General features: G+C 35.4%; 1 protein-coding gene and 1 pseudogene across 2 annotated transcripts in view; both read left to right on the top strand.

Annotated features, from left to right (window-relative positions):
* The window catches only part of VGLL3 (vestigial like family member 3), a 47396-nt gene extending 43965 nt beyond the window's left edge, over positions 1-3431 (top strand). For both annotated transcript variants that reach the window (XM_028844721.2, XM_001104200.5), the window contains exon 4: positions 603-3431. In XM_028844721.2, the coding sequence (XP_028700554.1) occupies positions 603-646 (44 nt within the window). In that variant the 3' untranslated portion in view covers positions 647-3431. The remainder of the gene's footprint in view (positions 1-602) is intronic.
* On the top strand, positions 2089-9652 carry LOC106995695 (uncharacterized; annotated as a pseudogene).
* The last annotated feature ends 2040 nt before the right edge of the window (positions 9653-11692 follow it).

An 11692-nucleotide genomic window follows, 5' to 3' on the forward strand; every position in this document is an offset into this window, starting at 1 on the left:
AAGTAAATTAATAAATAGAATATAGGTCTGGACTGTTAATTATGAACCAACTGTATTTATTTTACCGACAATAGTAGACTCAGTTTTTAGCCATCTAATTGCTCACATAATTTATAGTAATCCCATTGTGGAGTACATTTCAAAATAACAACTGAATTTATTTGTCACGTTAGTCTAAAAGAATAATTTTGATTGTTACTGAAAGTATTAATTGAAGCACTGCATAAATGCTCCAAAGATTATTTACATCATCTTTTTTCTCCCAATATCACCTCCTTTTGAAATTACAAATGTTTCATGTTTTTCTATTTGCTATCCACTCATACTCCAAGAAAATAAAAAAAAAATAGCAAAGAATTTGTATTGTTTAAATAGCACTTCTCTAGTCTTGTGTTTTTGTCATATACTGTGTTCGTTGGCTTTTTGAAAATTGTGAGCTCTAGCACAGAATTTGCTTAGAGATCATGTTGTCTTCAGGTCAGACCTCACAGTTGCCTGGATTATCTTTTTGGTTTCTACATCCGATGTATTGCAGATTACGCTAATTTTTGGTACTATGTGTATTAATGTTCTTTATTGTTTCTCATTGTCATTTGTTCCAGGTCTACAGCATCAAGACAAGAGTAAGGAATCACCATGGTACTGAAACGCACAATCTTAGTGAGTTAAGTTGCAGCATAAATCCAAGGGCCCACTGGGAAAAGATACCGTCGGAATTTTCCATTTAGCAATAGGACACGAAAGGCATGGAAGGAGAAGACAAAGTGTCACGCAGTTGACTGGGTGTCGACCTTTCTTGAGAAAGCAAAGTGGGTCCTAGACATTGAAGAAAAGCATTTTTATTTGTTTTTTTCCTCATCTGAGCCTTTGCCAACTGTGCAACTCTCTCCTTTTGTTATCTTGCTTTTGCCAGTATATAGCTAAGTTTTTGTTTCATTTTAATTTTTTTTTTTTTTCGCCAACCACCTTGTCAGGAAAGGATGAACCACACATTAAAATGCTCATTCTTTCAAGAATACAAGTTTGTAGCTCTATGTGCATCTATTTTTGTAGAAATACAAAAAAGTTGGTTTAGCATTGATGGGCTATTTTTGAGGGATGTATTTTTTTTAATATTGTAAAAATTGTTGAGTTCTGTTTAAAGAACTTGCTCTCAGAGAAGCACTGGCACAAATGTTTAAAATGCTTATCTCTCAGATGTCTATTATATGCTCTGTCCGTGCTTTCTAACTTACCTCAAATGTTTTATGTTTTTTCCTTTTTACAAAAGTAGCTATACCATAGACAAACCAATGCAGTATTGTTTTTACGTTGAATCGCAGTAAAGATTTAATTCCACACTAGCTCAATTAGTTTTAAATTATATGTATAGCTTGAAAAGTTTTTTTTAAATGACTACACTAAAGAAATGATATTTCATTGCTTTGATTTCTCCCAAAGAATAACTTGGAGGTTGACTAATAAGAAAGTTGGCATAAACTTTCAATTAGATGAAGAATTTGCCTACAGGAGACTAATTATGTTTCTAGCCCATCCAAATTTGATAAATGGAACCAGAGTTTATATACAACTACAAGAAAAAAAAACTGCATTTAACCATGCTACCTGTGAGCGCCAGTGACTTATTTTACTTGTTTCTAATTGTTCATTCATGGCAATTTAAAAAGTCATATTTTAAGTGGGGTTTGTTTTTCCTGAAGAGCATTTGAAGGAACAATATCTGGGAAGGCACTAGAGAAATTACAGAGCCCTAGCTCTTTCTTATAATGCCACCTATCACTGTAAACTAAAACAAACAAACACAAAATTCTATATGTAATAGTTTAAACACAGAACTTAACAAATCTTTTTGTTTGTTTGTTTAAATCTGGCTTTACTTGATTTAATTATTTTTAGAAAGAAATTTAGGGCAAAATAAAGTGTATATTAGGATTTAAATTTATGCCACAATTTAAAAATAAAACCAGAGGTCATATACAATTTAAATTGTGCTAAAAATTAAAAATTTGAGAATTTAACTTGATATGAACCAGGATCTAAATAAACTTGAAATTATCATTAAGACACTGCTAGGAGAAGATTACGATTATGAACGTAGCAGTTATTGATACTGTTAAGACTTCAAAGGCAAAGTTCATTTCTTCCATCAACTGCTTCCAGAGATGTCATGTAAAAAAGTTAGTGTAATATGGAAGTTTTTTAGTTTTATGAAGAGGTGTTTTTCAAATTTCTCCCATTTTTCTCTCCACCACATAAAATAGTATGATCAGTGAAATGCCACTTTCTGTCTTTGATTATTCATATGTTATATGTGAGCTTTTTAGACATGAACATGGCATGTTCAAATAGGCAGAGTTATCATATATAATTTTCAAATATTTTCCTTGGCCGTAATTCATGTATTCATTTATATACTATCCATCTTTTGAGTTTCAGATCTATATATTCTCTTGTACTGTCATCACTCCGCACTTTGCTGTTTCTTACCTAGACTCTCTTTTACACAATATGCACATTTTTACCAATGTGGGGTCCAAATTTAAAATACCTTCCACTCACTAATAATATGAACCTATATTTCCTGGGAGTAGCCCGGTTAAATTTTCTGTACTTTGGTCCACAATTTGATTTGATATGATTGTTTTGTTTATAATTTGCCCAAACGCATGGAGCACAAAATTGTGTGAATTTATAAATCTGGTTTTGCCTTGTGTCCTTCTGAATTTTCAAAGCCAAGTGTTCAACAATTCCCATGTGATGACTCACAGGGTTATTTGCCTCATCCGCGTCCACCTTTGGAATACATTAACTTCCTTTGTAATTTATTTGAAAGTAATGTTATACTCAAACTCATCCAGATCATTCAGTTGGATTTTCCCAGTGAAGCGGAGAAGGAAAGTAGTTACTCCTTGCTCCATTTCTTATTTTCCACCAAAGTTAATTGAAGGGCATTACTTAGATGTCTTCTCCCTGAATTTAGACTTTGCTCTGTGTCTATCCTGATAACTGTCAGATAAAAAATGTATCAGCTCTGAGGACCAGAGAAACGTTGGGAACCTGGTTTCTGCTGTACAGCGGAACGATTTGTAAGTGAGCTGTCTCTTTGAAAACAGGACCCAGGCTGGGTACGGCGGCTCATGCCTGTAATCCTAGCATGATGGGAGGCAGAGGCTCAGGAGGATTGCTTGAGCCCAAGAGTTCAAGGTCGGCCTGGGCAACGTGGGGAGACCCTGTCCCTACAAAAAATTTCTGAAAAACTACCTGGGCATTGTGGTGCACAACTGTTCTCCCAGCTACTCTGGAGGCTGAGTCAGGAGGACCATTTGAGCCTGGGAGTTTGAGTTTGCAGTTTGCAGTGAGCTGTGATTGCACCACTATACTCCAACTTGGGCAACAGAGCAAGATCCTGTCTCAAAAAGAAAAAGGAAAAAGGAAACAGGCCCTAGGTGTTTGGGATACACTGCCACCCAGAGAGTGGATCAAAAATATAAATAGAGAATGAGCATGTCTCTACAATTGTCTTCTAGGACCATATTGCTGTTACCACCAGAAGTCCTAAAAGAGGATGGGTTGTAATTTAGCATAATATTCTGAATTCATTCCAAGTTTAAAATTCTGTCATTCTCTGGCTCTTCTTTTTTCACATCAAAATGATGCTGTTGGACTTAGAGGCTGCTGAACTGCTTTAATGAGGGCTACCATCTGCCTCCACAATTTTATTAAAACCACTCCACCTTTAGACAAAGGTGACTTTTGTCTGATTTTACAAATCAGATTTATTCAAGCTTTCTAAATATCTGTGAACTAGAGCCTAGAAAATCATCTCATTTATTTTAAATAGAATATGTGCTTTCACCAATAAACCATCGGGAGCTAAGAAACAACATAATGTTGACAAATCAGGATCCTAACAGATTATTTTGTCTCTCATTGTTAATTTGAAAGAGACTCTGAACTTTTGAGAAATCAATGTGTCTTCTTAAGAAAGTTAAGCACCCTCTCTTAACTTTCCCGTCTATTTGCTCTCTTTTCTCTTTCTTCTTAAGAGTATTTGTATTATTTTGTTAAGCAAAAATTGCCAAAATTGCTCTAAAATTTGCAAAATGAGAACGAATGGATTGCAAATAATTGAGGGATTTATTTCTTTAACTTTATAAGACTTTAAAAAAAAAACAAATTCTAGGCACTGACGTGAAAGTTGTCTTTGAGAAGTTTGTTATTCATTTTGCAAAAAGTATTTGCCCATTCCTATTCTAAGATTTGCAGAATAAGTCACACTATCTGGCTTTTGAGTTTGCTATCTGGTTTAATGTTGTATTTATAATTTAAAGTGGCAATCAGAAACTGTATTTCAAAGACCTGTATTCTATCCCTTACTGAGTGTCCCTTCTTTAAATAGTGTTTGCTGAATTAAGCCGGTGGGGGCAGTGGCATTAAGTGGTGGAAAAAGGAAAGTACATATGTTAGAGTTTTGACTGACGGATAAATAGAAAGCAGAATGAATTAATGGAAAAGAGTTTGGCTGTTAGGCCATTCTCTAAATTCTAGTTTAGCCACAATTTTATGTGTGGTTTGGGGTTTTATTTATTTATCTCATGAGTAAAATGGGATAATACCTAACAGGCAGGCTGTGGAAGTTGTAAATCACATACACGCACACACAGACACACACACACACACACACACACGATCAATCATCTGGCTCATATTAGATGTTCAATAAATAACAGCTACTAGAGATGCCTATCAGTTGAGTAAGTAGTTCCTTAAATTGAGCTCCCAAAGGTCTCTTCTCTTCACGTCCGTATTCGTTTCTGTAGCAATCAAATAGATACATGATTGTTTTTCTGTAAGAAATTACTACAAAGAGAATCTTTGTCTCCTACTAACTGTCCCTCCTACCTGGTATAGGAGATAAATATACATTTCCTAATTAGCTGACTTTTTAGTGTATCATTTCTGAAGGAAAAAGAAATTAACCGTATAGTGGCGTGTAGGTCCAACTCCGTTTTCTTACATGTTCCAAAATTTTATTTAAAGTACTGTGTCCAAAATTATGAGGACAGTGTCATTCATTCACCATGGTTTATATTTTTAGTTCTATATCGAACTTCCTTGGCACCTAGGATAAGAACATTTCTTTTGAAGTTCTCCGATTTTTTTTATTTTTACTTGACTTGAAGGAAAGTTGCAAAATATGGTGGAAAAAATCTTCCGCATGAAAAGGGGGAAAAAACACAACCATTTACGATCTCAGTCAGCAGATTTACTCTACTCAAGGAAAAAAAAGAAACCACCTTATTGGAAGCAGATGTTGACACTTAGTTATTGAAGATGGAAGGAGTTCACTTGAGCCATTGCAGTTACAAAGGGGTATTGATGGCGTTCGAATTCCTGATTGATCACCTTTGCAGCCAAGGGAAAGACAGCAGAAACTGTATGGGATCAGAAATGAAATCAGCCTGCCAGTTTAATGGAGAGGCTCCTAGAAACTCATTTTTTTTCTTTCCTGTAAGATAAAAGACATCTTTCAGAATAAGAAAGGCTTGTTTGAGAGAGAAATTACAGTTTATTCTCTGAAAATATTTAAAGGCCAAAGTGCCCTTTAAATCTATTGTTAAAACATTAAAAGTATTATTAAAATCATTTTAGAAAAATTGGGCAAAAGTTTTAGCCTTTCAACATCCATTCAAAAATGGATGTTGAAAACAAACATAGAACTTATAAAAAAGTGAATGGTTCTGGCAAGTGGGGGCATGAGTGGAGCCTATAAGGAAACCTCAGTCTCGATAACTTCAAAATGTTACTTTCCTTGGTAACTTGATCATGGAGATTGGTCACAGCACAGACATTTAGAATTTTTTAGCAGGATTTTTTTTTTCTTTTTAATCTTATAGTGCTCTCTGGGAATTGCACCATGTACACTTTTCCAACCTATTGAAATCGTCATTATTGTTAAATTATCTCAATTTTTGTATTTCTTTTATTGTCTATTGTGCTTTTTTGTTTAAAAATACTTTTATAGTTTTAAAGTATTGATCAAAGTAGTATTCTCTTGAAGTCGTAGTCAATTTAATTTGATCCAGTAAGTTTTTCTGAATCTCCTTTTTACGTTCCAATAAATTCTATTATAATTAAGTGTACTTTTACCAATTCCATTGTATAAGCAAACAGACACCTTTTAGAAAAGGATAAGTAATCATCAATTTGTTTTTTTTAAAAAAAACAATTTCTAGACTACTAAATTTGGCATAAGAATAATGCTTTTAAAATGCAAATACTTTAGTTTTTTGGTATATACATAAGATGTGAACTTTCCTATTGATATCTCTTTATATTAATAGAGATGTACATTTCTTTCTATGCTGTGGCTAGAGCAAAAGTTAATAATGATTATTTACACAATTGATTTAATTTCTTAGGATATGTACAATATTGGATATTATATCTGATTTAAAAATACTATTCCATACATTTTTTTTCAGGAGATAAAACATAGGGAAAAGTTTTCATGTGAATTCTTTGTATCATTTTAAAGTACATATATGTAAAGGGAAGATATGGATACAATTTGTTTTTATTATATAAATCTAGGTAAGGTGAAATGCTTTTGTGAACAAAAATACAGTGTAGTGAATTTTATATCTGTCACTTGATTAAACTGAAAACTAATAGAAATATTATTTTAGTGCATTGAAATGCCATGAAATTTCAGACTTATTAGTTCTACAAGCAGTTATGCTACCTTAATTTTGTGTTTCCAGAAATAAAAATTAACCTTAGTTATGCTGTCATTCTTAATTAATAAAAAATGTATAACTCATAAAATTTTTGGCTTTATAAGATAATTATGAAATTATATATTTTTTCTGTTTTTGTGGGGCTGGGAAAACATTTTGTTATTTCTGTTCACTCTTCAAATGCAGGTCTCATAATATGTGTCAATGATACCAGATGATGGAAGACTTTGTAATAAAAACAGATGTCATTATCTTCAACTTGTTCAATAAATAATTTAATGTGAATTGAATGTTTATATTTGAATGTAGTATTTGGATTTGGTCTGCATTTCTTGAGAATTTAAAGCTCTTTTTGTTTCCTTCTTATTCAGTTAAGCATCTTATAAATATTTTGGAAATTACAACATCTTAGGTGTTTTTAATTAAGAAGTTAATTTCTAGAGCCAAGAAGTCTATATGTTACAGCAAGGAATAGATTATGAAGCACATGTTTATAATGGAAAAGCAAATGAAATGGGGTATATTAATTACATAACAGTAAGAGTCTTGAGAATTTTATAATGCAATGCTTTTAAGGATATTGGTTGACCAAGGTGTATTTTATTGTTTTTACATTTGCTGACAGGGACCCTGCCATAAGTAATATGAAAAAACAAACAAAAACTTTTCCACGATGCATTAACATTGAAAAGAGAATTCCAAGACCGTGTATTCTGAAGAAAGCTAGAGTTTCTCTACGTGGGCCCTCAATTTTCTTATTACACGTATCTTTAATGTGAAAGTACTAAAGTCCGAAAATCAGCATTTAAATAATAGACTTTCCAGCATTACAGATGAAATAATTTGGCACAGGCTTTTTAACTGTTTACCACATTTAGAATGTGGTGTCAAAATGAGCTTTTTAGAACTGCTGTAAAATATCACTACATTGCTACAATGATAATGGCCTAAAAGAACACACATTTACTATCTTACAGCTCTTGTGGGTCAGACATTCGGCGAAGATCTTAGTCTTGGTGGGCTACACAATGTAGGCGGCATTTCTTCTGGATACTTCCTAGAGAGAATCTTGCTGTTTCCTGCTTCTAGAGTCCTTTGCTTAGCTTCCTTCCATCTTCAAATCCAGCAACCTGGTCAAGGCCTTCTCACATGGCATCACTGGCTTTCTCTTCTTCCTCTCCCTTACATGTGTAAGGACTCATGTGATTACAATAGCTGCATCTGTATAATCCAGAATAATCTCATCATCTCAAGGTTTTGTTTTATTTTGTTTTGATGGCGTCTTGCTCTGTCGCCAGGCTGGAGTTCTGTGGCGCGATCGGCTCCCTCCAGCCTCCGCCTCCTGGGTTCAAAGGATCCCCCTGCCTCAGCCTCCCAAGTAGCTGGGACTACAGACGCGTGCTACCACACACGGCTCGTATTTTGTATTTTAGTAGAGACGGGGTTTCACCATGTTGGCCACGATGGTCTCCAACTCCTGACTTCCTGACCTACCCGCCCTGGCCTCCCAAAGTGCTGGGATTACAGGCGAATGCCACCGTGCCCGGCTCAAGGTTCTTAATTACATCTTTAAAGTCCCTTTTTCCATGTAAAATTACATATTCAGTGGTTCTGGGGATTAGGACTTGGAGCCATTATTCTACCTACAACAATTAGTATTGGACTTCCGTCATTTTCCATCACTCTTGTAATCAAGAAGGACTATTTCACTGGGAGTAGCAAGTCATAATGCTTGCGTTGGCATTTGTGTGGGGGTTTGTCTTCATTCATCAAATAATTGCATATAAAGAAAATTTCTGTCACTATTTCAAATGTTTCATGTAGTTTCTATAGTACTTCAGAATCCAAAGGGTTATGTATTACTTATGTAAGATGAGCAGTCTGGGGGGCGGAGAGCAGGTCATCTAGTGCAGATTCTTCCTAGCTGAAGTGTGTTTTCTCTGGGGACAACCAAGTACGATTTCATTGTTTTGCTTCCTTTTTTGGGAACATAGGCCCATCTTGTGATGTCCTAAGTCTCCAAGCATCTTATTTGACCTGCTTATACACATTTGACTAAATAGCTAAATATGACCACATTGACGTGGTAAAGCTTTAACACTTTTGTCCAGATTGAATCACTCCATCTGCTATCAGTTAAGCAGTGGAAAAACTTATGGAAAAGCAAACATGTTTTGATAGATTTAATGTGTAAAGAGGGTATCCACACTCTGGAATGCTGCTGATCAATACATGAACTGCAAGACTTTGTTCGAAACAACACTCAAACACAATTGTTTTACTTTCCATACCAAGTTTGGCTGTGACTGAATGAAGAACACCAGCATTGATCTTTGCTTTGCACTTGTACAAGAGACTATTTGCAGAGAGCCAAATATAGCAACAGAGGATTTAATATCTTGCCAAAAAATACAAAATCTGTTCCCCTTTAAGCATGACACTCTATCCTTTCTTGTGGATCTTGCTAAAAGGAAAATATAGCTTTAAACTCCCCGATTCTTTCTGTTGAAAACTCACGAATCTTTTTCAAATGAGCTCTGTATGGTTTTGTGGTGTTTTATGTTTCCGAAAGAAAATGGCTACATGAGAAATCTGTCCAATGTTATTTTTCCTACAAAAAATACGTCTGGTGATGGCTGTATTAATTAATTTGATTGTGTTTACACAATGTTTACCCATGTCAAACCATCGTATGGTATACCTTAAATATATACAACTTTTATTTGTCAATGATAACTCAGTAAGTCTGGGAAAATATCTTTAAGTCAAAGGTTAGAGTCATCAGAAATAAAGAAAAATCATACTTCGATAACCTCAAGACTAATCAAGGATAATTGGGTGACATGATATCATGCTGTGTGCCATTTTGTATTAAACAAATTACACCAACAATAAAAAAAAATTGGCTTCAATCAACGAGGTGCTTTCTTTGTCTTAGAACATGGATGCTTTGTTCTGAGTGTTGTCTGATGGGTAGGCAGATTAGTTCAGATTTCTCTATAATGTGGTTAATGACAATAGCTCTTCTGCTCAGTTTATGATGCATATAAAGAATTTTGAAGATAGTCTTGCAAACTTCACCATGAAGTTTCCGCAGTGACAGCTTTACCAGACATCTCCGTGTGGGATTTTAAAACAAACACAAGGCTGTTTGGAAATACTTGGTATATGTAAATATGCAAAATATGCTGAACAGTGCTAACAGCTGTAGGGTGTACTCCCTCATCCTTGAGCAGAATATTTTGGTGGCAGTGTGGTTATTTTTTCCATCTTTGCTTTTAATTCCCCCCTTCTTGTCTCCACCCACTCACCCATCTACAATCTGCTCCAAAAGCACAAATTTAACACCCTTCCCCCTACTTCCACACTGCTTCCAAGAGAATCATTTTAGTGAATTCCCAATGGAAAAGGTGGGTGGTGGCTTGATGGAATGTTTCTGAGTTACATGATGTTGTAAAGCCTGAGCTTCGGGGAACTTGCTTGGACTTGATCTGACACCAAGCTCACACACAGCCCAGACACTCTGCAGGCCAGATTCCATTAAGGCTTATCATTGCAAGAAGAGGAAAAGTCCTGTTGTGAGTGGCCCTTCAACCACAATGATTCCAAAGATCGCAAAGTAGTCATTTTAAATGTGCGCTATCAGGTTCTGTAACATCCTTTTATGAAAATAAGCATATGCCCTATTTTCATATGCCTTTCCTCAGAGACCCAAATGGAGGGAGGACACAAGAAAAGCTAAAATTCAAAGTCTCTTCTTATGGCATCTTGAGGGATTGAAGGTTTGAAGGAAAAAAGATACCAAATATGAAGAGAGAAGGCCCACATCCTAGGACGATTTCCACTGGTGATTTGTTGATATCATTGAATCTTATATTTCTGTTTATCTGTCCAAGGAAGATCAAGTGAAATAAGAAAATCTAAACAGATTTGGGAAAAATAAAGTACTATACAAATACAAATAAATAGGAACCAATATTTAATGAAAGTCCTTGATCTATCATGAGTATTACATGAATTCATCTCAAGTAACTCTCACAAATAGTAATATGCAGATAGCATTATTTGGGAAGCTGTTAGCAATATAAAAATGGGGGTTGAGTTTCAGCAATGCTACTTAGAAGCTGTATATTTTGGATAATTTTCTTGACCTCTTTAAATCACAGGGTGGTCATCTGTATGTAAAATGAAGTTTTGTTTTGTTTTGTTTTTTTGAACTGGAGTCTAGCTCTGTCACCCAGGCTGGAGTGCAGTGGCTCGATCTCAGCTCACTGCAACCTCCGCCTCCTGAGTTCAAGGGATCCTCCTGCCTCAGCCTCCCAAGTAGCTGGGATTACAGGCACCTGCTAATTTTGATATTTTTAGTAGAGACTGGGTTTCACTGGCCAGACTGGTCTCGAACTCCTGACTTCGTGATCTGCCCGCCTCAGCCTCCCAAAGTGCTGGGACTACAAGTGTGAGCCACTGTGCTCAGCTGTAAAATGAAGATATTAAAGGAAACTACTTCACAGAGTTGTTACAGGGATTATCTATTTAATTTACTTATCACTAAGTAAATATTGTTGTTTCTCTTTAGTTAATCTCACTTTTCAGTAATTGAGGAAATCATCAGTAAAGTCCATTCCAAAAGGCAATGATATAATTTGGCTCTGTGTTCCCACTCATATCTCATCTTGTAGCTCCCATAATTACCAAGAGTTGTGGAAGGGACCCAGTGGGAGATATTGAATCATGGAAGCAGGTCTTTCCCTTGCTCTTCTTCTGATAGTGAATGAGTCTCACAAAATCTGATGGTTTTAAAAAGGGGAGTTTCCCTGCACAAGCTCTCTGTCTGCTGCCATCCATGTAAGATGTAACTTGCTCCTCCTTGCCTTCCACCATGATTATGAGGACTCCCCAATCATGTGGAAGTGTAAGTTCATTAAACCTCTTTCTTTTGTAAATTGCCCAGT

Source organism: Macaca mulatta, chromosome 2 (genome assembly GCF_049350105.2).
Source record: "Macaca mulatta isolate MMU2019108-1 chromosome 2, T2T-MMU8v2.0, whole genome shotgun sequence".
Classification (NCBI taxonomy): domain Eukaryota; kingdom Metazoa; phylum Chordata; class Mammalia; order Primates; family Cercopithecidae; genus Macaca; species Macaca mulatta.